Here is a 21,834-nt window from a genome sequence, read left to right as displayed (position 1 = left end):
ACGTTTACATAAAATGCAGGTTACAAGAAAAATAGTCCATAATGGTGAGTGCGGAGATAAAGAGGCCGTGATTGCAACGCCAAGATAATGACAGTGTAATTGCTGCTCTGAATGTGTAGGTTTATTTTCAGCCCAGCAAAAGTCATAGCAGTTACCACCCACACAGCCAGCCTGTAGGAAGCCACAAATGTGGTGAGTTTTCACTCGTAACAACAAAAGAGAGCAATTTTACGAGAAGCAAGGCAGATAGCCATTGACTTTGCGTGCATCAATGAATTTGACCTGGCATTTAAGAAGGGCTGTGGCAGATAGAAAACTAATTAGGACGGAGCCTATCGCGGCGTAGAATCAAACACTTTGACGGTATTGACCGAGTGGTATCAGCTCAGGCTTTTGCTTCCCCTTTGCTCAGGCTGAATCCGGGACACAAGAAGAGACTGAGAGAGGCTTAACAAAAACAAAATACCATACCTGTACCATTTTCAAGTTATCATCTTGTTACACAAATGATTCTATGAGAATAATCAAGTGTGATAATAATTGGCTCATTTACTATGCACACAAATTAGACTTGAATCCATCATTAGTAGATACTTTCAGGTAGTTTCAGCTCGGATCGGTACTGCTCTTTGAAATAAGTTGGGAAGATTTCATGTTGAAAACACGTTTTTTAATGAGATTACTTCAAGCATGAAGACAGAGAGCAGAAAACAACACTAATGGGACGTATCATGTATATCGTAGAAGGGGTGATGAAGGTACTGGTGTATGGTGTGTTTCTGTTCTGCATGTGTGTGTGTGTGTGTGTGCGTGCGTTCAATATGCTGCTGTGTGTCTGTGCATAATTGTGTGTGTTCCTGTGTGTTTGAGGGTATTTAACAATCAAATTTCAGGGCTGGAGAATAGCATTGATTCAGTACAACCGAATTGTTGATTAAATGAGGCTTACTGTAAGATTAACAATGTGGTTTATTGCGAGGTTTAATAACCCGGTGACTTCAGCACTGCTGCATGATTGGATGAGATTAGCACCCGACAGCAACAAGGAACAGGCCTATTAGTTTCTCCCTGCCTGATGCCAGTTCACAGACCGTTCAAAGTGTTGTGAGGGATTCGATTGCCATTATAAAAACAGTTGCTGTGAATGAAGCAGCCTTAATCAGAGTACAGCCCAAAAATATTGCTGTTAGTATTCAATTTATTCATTGTTTGTTTATTTCAGGCATGTCAATTAAATCGTCATCATCACGCTTCATCTTTGTTCATATAATACAATACACATGGCCGAAAGGGAAAGCGGGAGAAGCCAAAGCTTATCTAGTCCCGCCCCCATCAATCCTCATTTAAATCATTTTGAGAGTAATAAATGTACGGGGAAAGCAAGAATAATTGGTGTTTTTTTATAGACTAAATATAGGAGGACACTCGGAGCACAAAGTCATGCCCTATCTCCCAATGTTATTGAAAGATCATTGTGTATCGGCCCTGTGATTAGTATCCGCTCCAAATGTAATGGCTTCCACGAGTTTCATGAAGTGGGGCCAGTTTTTTTCCATAATCCTGCTGACAAATAAACAAACCAAACTGAAAACAAACCCTCCCTGGCAGATGTCATTTTGATTAAACTTTTTATAATGAGAGAATATTTATAATTATGGGTAAAGGCATGCCATTTTTGCTTTGCCATAGCTACATTATTGTACCTCCTAGTACCCCATTTTTTACAAAAATAATCCAAAACACAATTTCCTGGTGGTAATCTAAAAAAATAACATGGCAGAAAGTAAATCGTAACACCCATTTATTCATAGTAACAGTTAATAAAGCCATGTTTACAACTCCGTAGATTCAATCTCTGTGAATATTATAACCAGTCAATGCTTTTGTGAATATATATTGCAAGCGTTGGCTATTTCCTCTTGTAATGAAATTCGTCACTCTGATGAAAGAACACGGACATGGAAGACATGTCGTCTACGAGACAAACACCCTCACTTGTGCTTTTTTATCTCTTTTTTGTTGAGCAGTTGAGGCAGAGAAAAGCCTTGTCAAATCCAGGAGAGCCAGATAATGCCTCCTGCTTTCACAGATCAGTGCTGGGGTCACCTGGGAATAAGAGGATGCGGTTAGATGTGAGACTGAGGGATTGTGGGTAGAAAGCGAGGTCAGGTTATGTAAGGATTAAATCCTGGACGGGTCAACTGCCCACCATTCAGAGATCACCTGGCCATGGAAAAGAGCTGTTTAACTCGTTTAACCACATAATACTGGTTTTGTATGTGAGACTAACAAAAGGGCATTTCCAGAGTTATAGAGCTTTCAGTGCACACAAATTGATTAAACACACTCTTTAATCGTTGCTGCTGTAATAGGGCTGCAAATAAGTTTATGCATTGTGATCCATCAGCTGTGCCAAGTTACTGCATGCAGACTCCCATCTGGCCTCTCTATCGCTCTCTTCAGACAGCGTTATTCTTTACCTGTCCACCAGATGCCCTCGGACTTTTCTCCTTTCATCCCAGATCTTGCCACACCCGCCCTGCAATCACCTCGTCACCCCCACCTGAGCTTCCCCCGCCCATCTCCCCACCTGCACCTCTTTTCCTCATCAGCCCTGCAGTACTTATACCAGCCTGTTCAGCCAGCGCCATGTTGTCTAAAGGCGGGTCCACACCGCACCGACTGCCTGACTCGCGTCGGTAAATGAAGTCGGGCTACTTAATATGGCCGACTCGAATGGCGGATTACACATTTGAATCGGCTGAAATGAACGCCGACGTGGGCCGATTCGAGCGACCACACCAAGGAGACTCATGTCACGGACGCCGACTCTCTCAAAGACGCCGATTTTCGGTCCGGTGTGGACCCGCCTTAAGAGTCCATGTGCCTCATGGCTGTGCTTTGCAGCATCTGTGAGCTCTTACCTGAAGCTTATAACCGTCCTGCTTCTGAACCTCTACGGTAGTGATGGTGAGATGAAGCCTCATGAGGCATCGAACCACTTGAGCCAATTGGTTCGAGAAAGGGTTCATTTCTCGGAGCTTCATGTGCACACAAAACCACCTACTGGCCAAGTGTATAATCACAGGCAGCTGTATCTGAACCACATAATGTGTGATGCATTGCATTTTTATGTCTGTTGGGAATGACTATGAATTACAAAAAATGGATGACCAAATAATTACTTAAAGATCATTCAAGCAGTTATATTATTCTATACAGACAGTGTGGTAACAGGGAGAAGACATTGGGGGAAACTGATCCTGGGCCGCGTCGAGGAGGTTGAGCCTCTGTACATGAGGCGACTGCCCTAACCACTGCGCCACCGGCCGCTCCGTGATGAAATAATTTCTGTACATAAATTATCACATATGTGTATAATAAATTGTTTGAATGTATTCTGTGTGTAAATTTTCCCCAAATGGTAAAATCATCACTCTCCTAAATCTCTCTCTCTCCAAACTATCTCCAAACTATATAAACGCTATTCAACCTCTAGTATCCAAACTATCCAAACTCTCAACTGACCGCAACTCTGCTTCAAAACCCACATTTTGAATGGAGCCTGAGGGTTCTATACAGCTGTAAAACCTCGCAGCAAAATCTGAACCACTTCCCGAAGCAATCACATGGTACAGCCGGGCAGCGAGGCTTCGGAAGTCATCATTTTTGGCCCCTCCCCTAAATGAAGCAAGCCTCGATACGCGCTTCGCGGAAACGCCCCCTCCATTACTCGACACACGCTTCGAAGCCTCGGCCCATCTCGTAACATCACTACTCTACGGTGTCTTTTGGACTTTAAATGCTCCAGCCCTTTGGATTTGTCTTCCTGTTTGGGGCTGCCCTCCTGGTTTGGATTCTTTTCTGCCTTATGACTGTAGGTTTTTGCAACTTCCCCATTACATTTCCTTAAGTTGCCTGTATTGAGCATTGGAAGTGATTTGGTTCTGTTTGTGTGAGTGTTGGATTCCTCTTGTTTGATTGGGTTGGCTGATGAGCTGTGGTTTTGACAGGGACCTTTGAGTGTGGTACTTTGCTTGCTTATTTGGTACTTCATCTGTCTGGTGGTTGGAAAGTCTTTGTAGACGGAGCACTGTGTTTGCTCTGCTGCAGGCCTTGTGTTGGGCCCTTGTGTTGAGTTCTGGTGCTTATTTTGATTGTACTTTGTGTTATCGGTTCGTCGTGCTGACCATACTCACTCCTGTTTTTAACTCGTTTCAGCAAATGCCACATCTGCATGTTGAGGTAGGTTCAGTTTTACTTTTGGATGCCAATCACAAGTGTTCTGAAGGCATCTCACCCTACGCACTCATAAGCACAGTCTCGCTATGTGACATTTACCCACCAGCTTACCTCGATGGCAGCAATTCTCATCCTTAAATTGCTCGCTGGATCCATGGCTGCTGGGTGGGAGATTAGCTCTGGTAGGATAAAGGGTGGTTGTTGGTTCTTTAGCTCACTGTTCATATGGGAGACTGCTTCTACAATGGCCATCCAGTGTAATGGGGACACTTGGTGGAAAAACATGTAATTGAAATGTATTTTGTGTACTTTGTTTTTGTGTTCCAGATGTGGAACCTTGTTCTTAAACAAGGGGTGAGTGTTTATTCTGGCTTTCATCCTGATGTCTTTGGTTTTGCATTTCCACAGCACATATCCATACACTGCTTTCATTGCCAATCTACCCAGTCATTGTTTGTTTTAAATTGACCTAAAATAAATAATAATAATAATAATAATCTAAGTGGGACCTTGTCTGAGTAATGCAATTTAAGTTTTGGCTGAGGTTGCTGGATCAAGCCTCCCCATTTGTCTAATGGAGATGACGGATCTTGACTTTCTTCTCCAAATTTATTTCCAAATCCCTAATTATATGGTGTTGACTGCTGCCACTCTGTTACACACTCAAAACTACATTACAAGGGGGTGTTTTGATTTCGCTGTACTATGGTCCTGGCTAGTCTTTTTCCAAGAGTGAAAAAACGTCTTTGCCCAATTTATCAGTTTGTGAATTGAACAAAGTATCTAATTATGTGCTCTAACATTTGTAAATGTGTGCCGTTAAGCTTAAAGAGTTTATTATATTCAGGTTGTTTCACATTGATCACAGCATATATCTCCCACACCTAAAATGGTTGATGCCAAAACAATAGAGCATGCTTGCACCAGTTTTATGTGTAAGACATGGAGAACACCCACAGGGCTACTTCACTTTCTATCTGTGACTGTAAACGCAACATTGAAGTTAAAGTGCCCAATTACATCCTGGTCATTTAATGCGTGTGAGTTTTCCTACCAGCAGCTTATTGACTGTTACCTTTTTACACTCCACATGACACCCAGCAGCTCCTGAGGATGGTTGAGGATTGCAGCACACCTGACAGCTGTCTGGCTCTACTTACTGGCCCACACACACACACACACACACACACACACACACACAGAGTGAGAATTATGGCTGGGCCGCTTCAAAGAATGATATACCATAATGCACTACAATGACGTGACCCTGGTTATTAAGTATTTGTTTGATAACTGCAAGGTGCATATGTTGGACAGCGGGGAGCACAGGGTGAGGGGTGTTCATTTAACGCAGGAAATCGCAGCACTTAAAGAAATAATCAAAACTGATCCAACAGAAACATTTGCAGATATAAAATGGTCAATTTGTGCTGAGATTAAACTTATTTAATAAGTATAAAATGATGGCCCGTACTGTGAAGTAAAATGCGTATCACCCACTTGGAAAAGTTATTGATCAGCTCCAGTTTGCCTTCAAGACCAGATACGGCATCGCTGTAATTACACAAGGCAGTTTATATTGCACCGCTGCACTGGCGCGCACACACACATCAAATTACTCTTACTGGTCTAAAAGGTTCTGTTTTGCTTCACTAGCTTTGGCATTGAACCTGAAAACTTTCTTTATCCTCTTAAAGTAGTTTGAAAAGTGGTCTTTTTCTCCAACTGAACGCGTGAGTCTCTTAAATGGGACCTATTGCAGTTGTAAGTTTAACTGTAATTTGCTTTGTGCTTCTTGAAGCTCCTATTTCATGGTCAGCCGTGTTGGCCCAGCACCATGAAATAATCACACAGACAAAATTACACCGACTGGGCAGAAGGCCAATTGCTCACATACATCAGCTGTCTAGGAATTACACTTTCCAGGTATCCATTCCTGGTGTATCCCTTTCTGAGACTCTTAACTCCCCTGTGATCGGCTTTGAAGTCCTTAAGCCTGGTCTTTGATCAAGACAGACAGTCCGACCTATGTGGAGGAATTTTTATTTGTTTCATTTTTTAGGGCAACACACTCCATCAGTCATAGACCAGCTGGGCCTTATACCATTTTAGCTGTTGGTGATGTCAATACCTGAGCATTTGCTCCTAAAGCCGTTCTGGCACTTCTTGATGCTCTTGGTTTCATTCAGTTTCTGCAGAGGTAACACCCTGGGCTTGATGGCGGTTTCTGCTCGCTCGCTCTCCTGTCACATCTGTGATGACGGATCGCTTATTACATTTATAGTGACACAAGCCAGCCTTGTAATGTCGGTGCGTACGTATCCCTTCCCCCTTCGGCTGTCAAGTTTTATTTTACTTGGTTAGCAATTACCGGTGGTATTTGATCATTTCATTGCAGTTTTTTACATTTTAAATTTCAGTGTGTCATGTCTGTGGCTAAAGCGGCATATTTCTTCTTAATAACAAATAATACAATCATGTCTCCACTGCAGCCAAACTTACTCGAACGAAACCGCTACTCATCATTTACAGATTGTGGCTTTTTAGATCCATTTTGCAGAACAATAGACGAGATTACCTATGAGAGTAAACTCAAGTCAGCATCTCCTCCGGCAGCAGCTTCTCTTCCCCCTCCTCTCTCGCCTAGCACATGCAGGCAGGAGCGTGTTACTATGGTTACGGGCAACAGGGTCGCCAGGTCATTTCTGGCGGGGCTTCACCCTGAACCTTTAGTTTATTGCCCTAAAATTATTTTAAATGTGAAGCTTGAATGTGAGAGTCCTGGAAAACAATGGCGTGTCACAATAAACGCATGTCTCTAAATGGAAGCTACGGTAGAGGAGAAATGGTAGTTATTATTTTTACATCACAATTCAAAATGAATCCAGAAAGTAAATGATAGCTTTTGAGGTAGATGTTTCTTTCTTTCCAATGAAGACGTGTGGCCCACTTTGTATGTAAATAAGTTGGCAGCGTGCACAAAACATCAAAATAGAGCTTGTTTATCAAAAGGATCCCCCAGAGATCCAGATAAGCCCCAATGTTTATTTGTATCCCTCTGGTGGTCTGAAACCACGTCTTGACAGCTGTAGAAAATTGCCATGATCCACTTCCTATGCTGCAGTCATGTAAGCTGCATTTCTGCTGACCTGCAAAATATATGAATTTCAATACCTTCACCTGTGTTGTTTCAGTGAAAATTCAACGTTGCTGCTGTCCAGGAAATGCAATACTCTTATAGGGCTTATAGATGGGGAGGGTGTGCTTACAACTGATCAGCCTGATCAATGCGTGTGTCGGGGCCACCTGTTTAGATTGGTCACGCTGACCACAATCAAATGTCTGCAGCTGGGTCTTGGCGTTGCCAATTAAAATAGGTGGAGGAAATGGTGTTTGGGGGGGGGGGGGGGGGGGTATTATTAAAAAATAATTATTAGAAAAACTAAAAATATTACTAAATAAGCTTTTATTTTAATGTTCAATAAATGTTGTGTCCACACATTCATATTGACCCATTTTGGAAATGTATGACTGATTTGAGATTTATCTGATCATCATGAGGAATAAGGGAGGACCTATTTACCTTGACATGATCAATTGTGTATTTTGTTGTCTGACTGCACTATTTGTGGTGTGCTGGCTAATTTATCTAATATTTTTTGGGTGGTTGATGCAAATATTAAGCTTTGTATGCTTAAGATCTGTTTTCTATTGCTATGTTTCTATGCTGACAGATATTTGGAGGTCCTAAACCTGGCTAGCAGAACCCTGTTCAACGGCAATAGTGCAGCTGAATTTGAGGGCCCTTCTCACTACCCTTGAAACCACACCACAGACAAGCTAGGCCTTCGACAAAAGCCCACCAATTTCGGTTGCCTTGTTCCCTCCAGACAACCACAACATAGAAGCAGGATTTTCACAAAACAAAAGTGTTGTGAGTTTCTTTGAGTTCACGATTGTGTTTCCCTGCTTCTCCATCTGCTAAGGAGATTCCTAAGAAATGGTTCTGAAGAAAGGGACCGAAACACAATTGATCGCCCTAAAAGAACCTTGTTGTACTTCTTTCTGGTTCAATGGGAGAGAATGCCTTTGCTGATGGAGTGTTTACTTTTGCCAGTGATACATTTGGCTTAGAACAAGACTGGAATCAATAGCACTGTGGGATTTGTCACAAACACAGGCTGAATTGGCAATCAATTGGGTCAAAGCAAATCATTTATGCATATTTGCATGAGCATTGCAAATAATGGTGAAGCCCCCAGGGCTTCTGCTTGTTTGAAATATTGAAAAGTAAATTTATTCATGGGGTGCCCAGGTCACAATGAGAACTGCCTTCAGCGTGGAGCTCCCAGCTTGGCCGGGTGCCCTCACCTATTACAGCTGACGGTGTTTGTGGTTTGAAAGGAGCTGAGGGATTAGCATTAGCATTTCCTGCTGGATAGTAGTTGCCTATTTGATAACCATTGTTCAAGACGTGGAATCTATTTTAGTCATCCCTTATCTCTGACTTGAGTGTGGAGAAGGACATGATTGATATAATCAGGTGCACAGGTCACATGGGAGTCATTTAAAGAATGGAAGATATTGAAGGGAGAGACGGACGGTTTATGTTTATAAATGAGCTCCAGCTATCAGGCCAGCAGGGGAAATAGTCTCACATACTGTAGTAAGGAAGTAGAACGGGCAAATAAATAGGATTAGACAGCACAGGGCATCTGCAGGGCGCGCGCACACACACACACACACACACACACACAGAGAGAGAGGGAGAGACTGGTGCCCCAGAGCGATGCTTACGCATCCTTACAGGAGTCCTCTACTCCCTCACCAACTCCCTCTCTTTCTTCTCTCTGCCTAAATCCGCCTTCTGCCAGCACTCTGGGGCCGATACCGTCCACACCAGGCCGGCCCACTGACGGCACAGCCCACCAGGAAAACTCCTGGTACTCCCGATGGCCAATCCACCCCTGGCCTAGGTGACCTGCACTAGATATCCAAGTTTAGTTTACATCTTTTTCCTGATAGTCTGAATAAAAGAGATACTGATGAAGGATGAGAATTATGTTAGAGAATGTTAGTAACTGAGTGAGTCATGGGTCAGTAGGAAAAATGAGTGTGTGAATTTTAATATAACTTTTTCAGGTCTTAACAGCTACAGTCAAGGCTAGAACAAATGTGCAAACCTTTTTTGAAAGTGTAGTAATCTAATCAGTGCAGTGACATTCACATATATTATAGGTTTCATGTGCACAACCCTGTTTAAAGAGTCTGTCCTTTTGCAAATTAAACTTTGTTACAAAAATCCTTGAGGTCATCAAAACCACCTGAGATTTTCAAGAACCTCTGAATAAGAACTCTGTTCTCGTATCAGGCTGGAAAGAGCACAAAGGCATCTCTAAAAAATTGACCTTCAAAGTCAACAGTTAACCAGATGAATGCAACAACAACAAAAGGCTGCATAGCTGCAACTCTCGGTTCAAGGGCTCCATATTAAGCTCAAGGAGGTGCTAGAAAGCTGGAGGGTGTGTTTTCAGACATCTAACCTGGCTTCACATGTCAGGTTTGCTAAAAATAACCTGGAAATTTGCCCCATATTGCCCGTGGGTACTGCAATCTTGATACAAGACAAAAGATCATGAATAACGGCAAGAAAATGCTGCTTAGCAGCATCAAGACTTAAAGGATCTGTTATTATCATGTATTCATCTTGATGCATACTCGCATGCCTATATTTACCTAATCTTTTTCTCGGTTGCTATGGTCTCCTTCATTTCTGTGGAAAGATAAAGACTAACATGTTCTCATACAGTGCTGTTTCCTTGTTGAGTTCAGGATGCAGAAAACAAAAAATGTTGTACTGAAAGGACTGTATCTCTCCCATCTTCTTGGTTTGTCTGAGTCTTGGTAGCTTTGGTTGCAGTAAGAAATGTATTTGTACACAGACCAAGGATCCAATTCTGTCCCTCATCTCCTACATTGGAGTCACAGTCATGTTGAAGGTAGTCGTAAGGGAGATGCAGAATATAAAATGTACTTATGTATTGCAAGTGTTTCAATCATTCAATCTTTAACTACAGAGATGCCCTCTGCTAGAGGCAGGTTGTACCTGCTGTCGACGACTACAGCAGAAACATTAAAGTTCATTAATTAATTATTTGGTTGTAGAAACAGAATGTGGTGCAGTGATATAAAAGACGTTGGATGTAGATGAGGATGCTGAGAGAAGCAGCCCAGAAGGCTGGAGAACAAATTAAATTGTGCTAATGTTAAGGATAACATTTATTTTGCAGGGGAGGAATGTAGCACCTAGAAATACTCCTATTAACAGTATTACTTGTTTGTCTACATGACAATATCTTATATAATCTGTATTTTGTTAGTAATGCATTGAGACTGTTTTATTATAAGTTGTGCATTTCTTCGCTTCGCCAGTAGGTGGCCACACTGAATTGTTGTTACAAGATACCATAGAATAAGACGTTTTCAGGCGGGAGTCGGAGCCTTTGATGTAACACGGAGTGTGTGTGTGGGCTGATGTACTCTTGAACTCGTTTATTTTCGTGATAGGTCTCTGCTGCGAAGTAATAAAACTGAACTTTTCTACACTACTAGTACCGTCGATGTCTGAGTGGTGTAACACAGTGATATAAAAGACGTTGGATGTAGATGAGGATGCTGAGAGAAGCAGCCCAGAAGGCTGGAGAACAAATGATGGTGTGAGTGAGCGGGAGGTGGGGGAGGGGGGAGGGGATACTAGGGACAGGTGTGAGGGAACTGCACCGCTAGAGGTTTTATAAAATAAGATGTGTCTGTGTATTTTGCTGTCTTTTTTTTGTTACTTCAAATATTCATGAGCAGGAATATCCAGGCTCTAAGCGTGTCCCTTACAGTATCTATATATGATGTTTAAGCAAAAATGCAGATTCATTGAAGAAGAGATTTGAATGAAAAATAAAACTGAAGAATCACAGTAATTGTACATTGTGGCTGGTTTTGTCATATTTTACGATTAATAATAATGCAAGTCATTCAACTAGAATTAAAGGATATTCGCTGCAGTTTCAAGGTCATGTGTTTCTAGTCGTTTCAAAAGGATGTAAATCACGCGTGTGCGATGGCGCTCATCACTTTGATGAGACAAAAGCTCTAAGGTTGTGTTTTCTGGTACCATTGATGAGGGTGTCCTGAAATCATGTGATCTGTCTGTCAAGCAGCTCCATTGTTCATTTGCCTCGTTTGTTTGTGGGGTTTTATAAATACGGTTCTGGGATATTGGAAGCACTAATTGCTGTTTTTAAATGCAAACCTATTGGTGATGCTCGGCTACAACCCCTAAACAATAACACTTCCCTTTCTTATTCCCCCCTGTGGAGTTTTTGACCACAAACCATGGAGTAATATTTTAATGTATGTTGATTGTATCTCAAATGCGACCTGAATGCAAAAAAATCCAAATATATATAATGCAACTGCGTTCGTTTAACTCCACAAAGTACCTTTTTTATTGTAAAATGTTCTGAGATCTCTTGATTTTCACCCCTTCTGTCCTTACAAGTAGAAGGGAATGTGAAGTACATTAACCTGCGAAGGGTAAAAGGCTGTTTTCTTGTGACGGCAGCTTTAGCAGTTGTTAAAGAATGTTCTGCACTGGGGGAAATGGAATACTCAATGTGTTCTGGTGAATGCAGACTTCAGGGCTTTTGATTAGTTGCGTATTACGTACAAGGTCACTCTCCGGCCGCTACAGGATCCATTTGAATTTCTGCCAGTTCCTTTGACAAACTGAATGAAATTATGTTTTGATGGCGATCGTTCTATCAGATGCAAATATGGTAACTGCCCTCTACATCATTTTATACACATTTGGAATGTCCACTATATCATTCAAAATAAGGATGCAGCCACTGTTTGGTGCAGCAGGGTGTAAGAGATGAATTGCCACATTGCTTCTGCATCGCAATTACTGCTGGAATACAGATGATCTCAGCAGATGTAGTTTTCTGTTGCTGCGTTCACATGGATACGACTACATTGAAATGCTGTTTCCTCTCTGTGTGTCCGCATGTCACCCAGGGCCCGTTCTTGGCCTTCGTCACTCACAGCTAATGGATGTCTTTACCCAGTATGCCTACAATGACAGCTTCAATGATAACGGGTCATGGAGCTTCAACGGAACCGACCAGGAGCAGAAGCACCCTTACAACTACTACGCCATGCTGCTCACGCTGCTCATCTTCGTCATCGTCTTCGGCAACGTGCTGGTGTGCATGGCTGTGTCGAGGGAGAAGGCGCTGCAGACCACCACCAACTACCTGATCGTCAGCCTGGCCGTCGCTGACCTTCTGGTGGCCACGCTGGTTATGCCCTGGGTCGTCTACTTGGAGGTAGGTCAGCAGAGACACACACACACACACACACACACACACACACACACACGTGTATACGCTTTGTACACAAATAACTTCACATGCTCTGTGCATCTGCTTGCCCTGTCTGTATTTATAGTGCACCTCTTTTCTTTTTCTTTTTTTTTGTCATTGAAAACATAATAGTAACTTGCAGTATAACATCCATAAAATATTATCTCCAATATAACTAAAGTGTAGACATTAAACGTGTGTATGTATTTGACCATTGTAGGTTAAAGACGGAGTTCCTTTTGGCATTGTGAGGTTAAACAATAGTAAAGGGTATTATTCAAACAGGAATTTATATGCAATCTGGAGCCAGTAATATACTGGGGAAAAGGGTTTGAGCCAAGCAAGCCGCCCGCAGTTATGAGCAGGTCAAAGGCTCAAGGTGACACGGAGGTGACGGCTGATATGTTCACATCGGCATCGTAAATATCAGACCTGCAGTCGTTAAAGGCCTGTAATGTAGCAACACTGACAACATCAAAATGTCAGACCGGTGTATTCAGTCAGAGGTCACATGTTTATGAATAATTCGTCCCAATTCCTGGATATTAACATCTGCTGCTGTTTGGGATAATGCAAAGGCAGTTTTGACACATCAGTGCCTGATAAAACCAGAGCAACCCAAAACAGTACAGAGACTTGAGTCCAGCATAAAATCATCTCCAGTCCACTAAATCAATAGCAAGCAGGATGTGGGCTATCTTTTCAGAAAAGTCTATCTTTCGAGCGTTGCTCATTTCTTCTGTCTATCGTCTCAGTCCGAGGGTTATTTCTGACCATCAGGCATTAGGTCACGCTGTCTGATGTAGAGAAAGGCAAACGGAGTCTACAGGGACTCTAATCCTCCTGTGCCTCTCGGTGAGTCATGATGATTATCAGGCTGATCAGATTACAGTGTATAAATCCATAGGATGTCATGGTCTCTGCCTGTCTCCATGTATGTTTGTTTATACATAAAGCACAGTGGTGGCCGGCAATGTATCACTCTGGAACAGTTATCTTACAGGGATATGAATGTCATAAATTACTATTCCATTTACGTTACAAATAAACAAGAAGGAACGTGTGACCATTGGGACCAATTATTAGTTGAAAGCCTGTTTATTGCATATAAGTATGCAACCTGCACACTGTTTGTTTTTTTCATCAGAGATATTTACTTACTCCCTCTGTTGATATGGGCTGCTGGGTCCACTGGGCTACACAGAAGTATTATGGAAAGTATTATTTAATTGCAATCAGCAACGTAGAATCAAGCATTCTCAATAAAATGTATGTTCTACATGGTAGCAGATAAGTGAGTCTCTGATGGTGGACACTGTTGGACTGATCGCTGTAAGATATGTCGTTTGTAACCTCTTCTCATCATACATTTTTAATCTCCAGGCTCAAGCCGAGATAACCCCGACATCATTACATGTGATGTTTCTGTCTTTAGAGAGCTCCCATCACATATTCATCTGTTTTACAGGCTCGTAGTACTCCTAATGACGAGTTAACTGTCAGTCATAAAACCTGTGCCGTGACCCTTTTCAGGAAAGAAAGACTACTTATCCTCTGACATAATTTGTCTTTAGACTTTGAGCAATCTGGTGTTTTTTGGGACGATCCTTGAGATAATTTGTACTTCTGAGGGTGGAGCTACGGTACATGGTTGATGCTATTTGTGTTATTTATTTGATGGGGCAAATGTAGATGCAACAAATTGATGCAACAAATTGTCACTACATACATTTACATCACTAAATTATTTATGTGAGCCACAGAAATTCCAATCTAGATCAGAGACCGCCATGATTGTTATTTCACCATGTTTGGGGGGGTTTACGGCTTCCTGTGCCGACTAACCTGTAAATTCAGATTCATGAGACTCCAACCGTCTCCCTGTCTTGTGTTTCACAGACACTTTATCCGTATACGCTCTAATGACACCAGTTTGGGTGAAATCCTCATCACATTAATGTGCTGAGAACTAAATTCTGGCTGTTTGTCAAAGGCAAAATGGATTATCCAGCATATGTTTGGAGTGGGATGCTCATCTGGTTGTGATGAATCAGGCCTCCTATGTGAGACAGGAGCAGTTGGACTGGGAGAATTCCTTCAAACACTAAATTATTTGGTAGAAGTGGGAATGTGGATATTTTAACATTTTCTGAGGAGCCAGTTTATTGAAATAAAATGCATTTATTATTGAATCATTTCATGCTGTCCAGGACAAGCTTCTTCCATCAGAGACACAACCTAAAACCATGCATCTTCAGATTCTGACACTCAGCAGTTTTTATTCAGTGTCACACACACACACACACACACACACACACACACACACTCTCTCTTATACTTATGTGCAGACATTTTATTCTGAAATCTTGTGTCGGCAGCCGAGACTCAGTTTCTAGTGTTAATAATGTATCAGCATGAACTTTAGTGAGAGCTTAGTCACAGACTCTGGGCAGGGCATTCAACTTGCCCTTTATTATTAAATGCTGAATTTGCATTTATTACCACAGCTTTCGCTTTCTGTCAAGTGTGACTGATTAGAGAGCACATGGAGGGAACTTTATTCATGTTCAGAGTCCGTTTAGAATCAGTGGATTAAAAAAGCGTTTTTTCTTTAGTGGAAATTTAAGTCATTCACCAGCATTCAGAACTGGCCTTTCAAGACTAGCAAATAAAATGTCATTAAATAAATATTCCAAATAGTATTTTTGTAAAACTATTATGCTCATAGTCATTCAGGTGTTTTTATAGCGTTATGGAGATGATGGATAATAGCATAAATATGTTAATTAAAACGATTAAAAATGGTACAAAACCAAGATTATATCTATCCATAATCTAAGGCTTGTAGATTAATATTATGATAATGGTTATTTCTCAAATCCATCCAACATTGTGATGCAGAGATAAATGATTAGTTGTATATATTTGACAGGTGTTACTTGCTTTTTAACTTCTGTTTGAGTCGTTATTGCATTACTTCCCAAGTTGTTTTCATGCAACACTTAAGGATATCTGCTACAGTACTGGTCTACTTTTATAACGTGAGTTGTTTGTTGTTATTCTATATTCCATAACAACAGCTGAGTTTTAGATGAAAGAGCAGCGAGCATCGGTTTCATTTCACCCCGATTTTAAGTGACGTCTCAAATTGCACTTTCTCAGTTCCCCAGCCCCCATGATTGCATTTTCAATTTGCCGACACCTTACCTCTGCAAATTAAATGAGAATGCACTTCCTTCTGAATCATTTTTGCTATGCACTTTGTGAAGTTATAAATGAAGTTGGAGAAATGGGTTAGACGCTGGGGCGGAGGTGGAACAGCGTGGATGAAATTGCAAAAAATGAACATATCCCACAGTCACCATTTCATAATAATTATCCTCTTCTAGCATATATTTGTTTTGATTTCATGGGTTGAGACGAGCAGTTTAATATCGTTTCCCCACACTAATATGTATAGGTCGATGTTGCAGCCATGAGGGCCTGTAATGGTTTTCAGCTATTGTGAGGCTCTTAAATGTGTGATGGGCTGCAGCACTGATGGGGATGTAAAAACACGGTGGTGTTGATGGAGCGGGTGAGGGGAACAACGGGGATTGTCATATCCCTGTGAAGATCCAGAATCAGAAATTGAGTGATGGTAGAGCTGGAGAGAAACGGAGGGGAAGTGTAGAGATGCTGAGAAGATAAATGTCTGGGTCAAAAGGCTGGAAAAACAGGGGAAAAAAAGAATAATAGGAGAGGTTGCCACAAGGAGAAGGGGATCATTAGAGCTCATTCACAATCACCAATTTCAGACACCAGCAACAATATTAAGCTGCTGTTTAATTTTATGAAGACACACACACACACTGTCTCACACCCTTTCAGAGCGGAGTGGGAGGTGGTGGGCGGGATGCAGGCGAGGTGGGTGGCAGCGGACACCTGTCTGAGCATCACTGACGATGTTGGTTTCATACCATGTGACAGAGATGGAACCGAGTTATGAATACAAATAGGTTTCGATCATGTCTTTAAATGCCACCTGGGGCTGCACACCAGAATGCATGCTAAAGGATAATTATCTCTCCAATACCTGGTGCCTATGTTTTACTATAATCTATAATGTTCAATTTCTGCTGTTGTGTACTTCAGACTGAGTGCTATAAATGTGTTGCATTCGTGTTGTTTGTTTCATTTGTCTGGTTTGAATGTTTTCATGGGATGGTTGTTGTTTTTAAGATGTTGAACTGTGACTTAATCCATCAATGCCCATAAAGGGACTGGTATTGAAAATGAGCCACATGAGAACATTTCAGACCATTTGGATTCTGTGTATATATAAATGTAAATGCCAGCTGTTTTTCACCTGCAATTTATCTCTTCATATTCAGTCATTCTTTCCTCCTAGGATTCAGCTTTGATCTCTCGTCCCTCTTTCTGTCACCAGTGTGGGAAATAGTTTAAAAATCTATAAGGAGGACTGACCGTCTCCATTGCTTTTTGTTGAAGTAAAGCACATTGTTAACGCTCAAGTGCAGTGTCTTTGTTCTGTCGAGTGTTGCTTTAAACTGCCATTTGTTGGTGTTTTTCTCCTGTAGGTCGTGGGAGAGTGGCGCTTTAGCAAGATCCACTGTGACATCTTTGTCACTCTGGATGTGATGATGTGTACGGCCAGCATCCTCAATCTCTGTGCCATCAGCATTGATCGGTGAGTTCCTCACTGCACAGATTGTTTAAAGCTGCCTGTCATGCTTTCTTCATGGATTTTCAATAGAAATCTTTAACGCCATGACCATCAAAGCCCGTCTATTTACAGACTAAATACCTTCGTTTCACGCCAAGCACAACACAATTATAGCTTCTGTGTCCATGGAAGTGCATACCAATCCATTTCTGGGCTATAAATGAGGACATTTTGAATGAATTGGCTTGAATACAGATATATTTATATATTGTTTTGTTATTTAGTGACAGCAGAAATGAGGTGAAAACACAAGTTTATATTTCTTATTTACACATTGACTCAATATTAGAGCTACAAAGGAGACCACATTTTGGTGGCACAACCATAAACAGCACTGTGTTGAACTCTCTAATCCGCTGAGGGAAAATCTGTCTCCTTAGCCATTAAATGTCCCACTATGTTCACCAGCCAGTCTCTAACTGTGTCTCTCTCTGCTGTTTGCTGCTGAACAGGTAGTACAAGTGGATTATTGGGGCTTTTCTGCCTCCGCTGAAAATAACACTGCAACAGTGATGAGTATGATGTATAGTATAGTATAATGTTGCCTTTGTGAAACACGCTGCAGAGTCGGCATTCTGTGAGTTTGTTGCTACGAGCAACCTCTTGCATCTTCGTGTATTTGATTTGTGATTAATATAAAAAAAAATGATTATGGAAGGGCTGCATACGCAAATATTTAAAATGTGTTTTGTCACAGGAACCTCCTCACCCTGTATTCATTAATGCGTTGTCCTTAAATAAATTGACATAATATATTTGTCATGTAAATGGTATGATGACTCACCGAATAATGCCAGACTATTAAAGTGGATCACGAACTGCTGAAGCAAGCGGAAAAGCTCAAGCTTCTAATAAAGAACTGTAGAAAGCAATCAATTATCGTTGACAGCCAGCGAATTGAAAGTGTGACTTCTGAAGAATACCAAGAACGGAAAATGTTCCACATTTTGATACATGTCTTTTTATATGCTTTTCATCCTGGCCGCCCCTTTTTTTTAAAAACTTAACTCCATATGAAAAACAAATATACTCACCACAGTGACACAATTTCAACACTTGCTGAAGTGAATGCATTATTGTAGAATGCAAATATCTCATGTGAAGAGAAAAAACTTGGAATAATCCCACGGTAGATCATTGTGTATATATGTATGTATGTATAGAGGAATGGCATCAAGATTAACATTTAGATATTATGATCTGACGTGTGCCTGCTTGTTGTGTACATGTGAAAAATGAAATGCGAGAAGAATCTCTTTGCCTGGCTTGAGTATATTTCTGTGTCCATGTGAGTTTGTAAAAGTGCAGATAAGAGTCACGGACAAATTTATTTTCCTATCATCAATTCAGCCGCTCCAGGCAACAACAGTATGTATGTATACATCAAAGGATTCTTTATTTTTCTACCAACTTTGTTGTTATTCAAGTCTGTGAATATGCCGACAACTTACTTTTGGATTTTGTGACCACGGGCCAAAAAGAGAGGTTTGTTGGCTTCTCTGTTGTTAAAAGGATGAACACAGTAACGAAAATCAGCTTCTCACATCGTCTTTAGAAGCAGAAGAAAAAGACAAAACTGCTTTCGTGTAGGAGGTGATATGAATATACACATGCCAAATTTGATATAGGCAACCTCAAATTATATTGCCAAAAAGCAGACTGTTTTTAAAACCACGAGACGCTTATCAGAAATGCTGTCGGTGACTCATAATGTGCACTTAAAAATGTCACAGCAGTTAGCCTTTGATTTAAGAGATGTGGGAAGACAAAATCTTTTCATTTTTGTGCGATGTCTGTAATTTTGGTTAATGCTGAATACTTGATACCTGTTAACATAATTAAACTCTCATCTGCCCATTATAATCCCACAAATGTGACATACAATATGATTATGATCATCCAGAAATCATTGGTTTGGAGTCATTACATTTTTTTTTCTAAATCTCTAATGATTTGAGCTGGATAACCTGTGAGTCTATGCATGATAGCCTTCTCTATACTTATTTTGAGGAAGGGCCTTTATACAGATTTGAAAATTATTGGTATGAAATGAACCATTAATTGAACAAAGCACAGATTTGTCCTTTTAATGGTTCTGATGCCTTTTAATGAAAGGTCTGTATACTCTTAGTTAACAAAGCACAACTATGTGAGCTTTGTGACCCTATGAGATGGCTGTGTTCATCCCTATCAATTAAAGCCAGGGAAGAAACAACACACTTTTTTGTTCATTTCTGCTTTGATGGAAGAATGGACTAAATTTAAATTAAACATTGTATTTTTTTTCTATGTCCCATCTTCTGAAACTAAGCGGCGCTATCTCTGTGCAGTATATATCCAGCGCCAAAATTGTGATTCAGGAGGTAAACACAAAAAACAGTCATGTTCTGGCCTTGCACCAACACTGTGCATTATATACCTCTTGGACCTAGAGGAGAGATTTTTCCACACAGGCTCCTTTTATCCAAGACCTTGGTACAGTTTGTTGCACAATCCCTCATAACATACGGTATATAATTTCCCTAGATTTATTTCTGTTTCCCTTGTTTCCATAAAGAAACCCAGACAAAATAATACATAAGGGCACATAAACCAGTGCTTGACATCCTGTAAAATCCTTGGGATTCAGATAGCTCTCTAATAAGGTTAACCATTGCTGCAAGGTTAAATGATAAAGTCTTTTTTGGAGAAAAGCACTCCCGTACTGTTCCTCCTCTTCATTTAAACTGCAGCACATAGCTGTTTCCAAGTGGCAGTCCAACATCAAAAAGGATCTGATCAAAGATGACAGGCAAGATCTCAAGGTTTTACCACGTGTAGGCTTTGTGTTCTCTTTTCAGCTTAAATCCATTGATGAAGAAAGAGGCCCTGTAACAGAAGGGGGGGGGGGATTTAGCTGTGGATCATTCAATCGAACATTAATGAATGCAAGCCACTCATGTGCCATGACGACAATTTTTTTCTCCATACTTTCCCTGTCTTGCAGAAAGGTGCTTTTTGGTGAGTTTTTTCATACATTCAAATGAAAGTGGATATTTATTTTTTCTCCCCCCCCTTACAGCTACACAGCGGTTGCAATGCCAATGCTGTACAATACTCGCTACAGTTCCAGGAGACGGGTCACCGTGATGATCTCGGTGGTGTGGGTGCTGTCTTTCGCCATATCTTGCCCCCTATTGTTTGGCCTAAACAACACAGGTAAGAGAGCTTATGCTACATACGATCAATGTGAGCAATAGTGGAGCGGTACTGTATTATTCATGTCTGCATCCACTGCACAGTACAGTATGTCTGTGAAGCTATCTTTTAAATGCTTGCAAAAGTGAATGTAAGCTCATACCAGTAAACAATTACTTCCTACTGACATGTAACTAGCAAGCCAAAGCCCTTTTCGGTTGCTTATTACACAGAAGAGGGGCTTTAACGGAAGATTACCGTTAAAGCCGGTTCCAGTTAAGGCCTACTTAGACGTGTCTCTGACCAGCTCCTGTTTTTTTATCCTGTCTCTTTGAAGCTCCACTCATCCCTTTAAGTGCCTTGATGTAACTTAGATTGTGCCGGCTCGGAAATGCTTAGATACGTTTCCCCGCTAACCGCTTTCAAGTGAGCAGTAGCTGCTGATCCGGCCAATGTGTGCTGCAGGACACATAAAAGCAAACACCGAAACGAAAGCAATCATGTTTGTACGCTGTACCGTGGAGGGAGTGCAAGTTTGTCAGCTGTGATCATTTGAAACACAGATTATCAAAACTTTGGATTTGTGTAGTAAATGGTGTAAATTACACTTCATCCTACATTCTCCACTAGCCTACTTCCAGTGTGTGAAACATTTTTCTGACGTTGGAAAACTCCTCTGACAAGTATACACAGAATTTTGTATTTAAATTCGGACTATCCCTTTAATAGACCTCCTCCACCTCCTGAGCTGCAGCCCCCCCTGGAGTCTCCTTGATGGTGAACATCACATACACGAGTACTGTGACATCTTCAGTGTCCATGAACAATCACTTTCAACAATTGTTGCCTAATATGAAGCTGAGGTTGAAGTTGGTCTGAAGTTTACCGGCTGCATTTTGAAGCCAGAAGTGGATGAAGCTCGGGGCAGATTTGGCCTGCTTTTAAATGTAAATCTGTAAAATCTCAAATTAATAAGCAACAAATTGGGGTGATATGGTCTAAACATTTGGCATCAGATAGAAGCCCTGTGGCAGCCTCCTGGATAAAATAAAAAGGACTCCTGTGGCCTAAGAGTGGGGAGAAAAAATGAATGAAAGACTTCCAGGCGAGGCCAGTAACATTATTTTTGTATTTTTAAGACATTGAAAGAGCAACCCTTGGTTCTTCTCTGCAAACAAAGTTCTCTATTTTGTTGTTGACATTTTTCCAATCGCCACAGTGGCCATAACGCAATGAAAATGCACAAGTATAATTGTTCTTGGCACATAA

General features: G+C 41.1%; 1 protein-coding gene across 1 annotated transcript in view; it reads left to right on the top strand.

Moving 5' to 3' along the window:
• The window catches only part of drd2a (dopamine receptor D2a), a 33,571-nt gene that overhangs the window by 7,317 nt on the left and 4,420 nt on the right, over nt 1-21,834 (top strand). Inside the window, exons 2-4 of the mRNA XM_084019223.1 lie at nt 12,316-12,626; nt 17,243-17,352; nt 20,450-20,586. Coding sequence (XP_083875349.1) covers nt 12,348-12,626; nt 17,243-17,352; nt 20,450-20,586 — 526 coding nt within the window. The 5' untranslated portion in view covers nt 12,316-12,347. The remainder of the gene's footprint in view (nt 1-12,315; nt 12,627-17,242; nt 17,353-20,449; nt 20,587-21,834) is intronic.

The sequence above is a fragment of the Eutrigla gurnardus genome, assembly GCF_963514095.1.
Source record: "Eutrigla gurnardus genome assembly, chromosome: 10".
In the NCBI taxonomy this organism is placed as follows: domain Eukaryota; kingdom Metazoa; phylum Chordata; class Actinopteri; order Perciformes; family Triglidae; genus Eutrigla; species Eutrigla gurnardus.
This window is presented reverse-complemented; position numbering and strand designations above follow the sequence as displayed.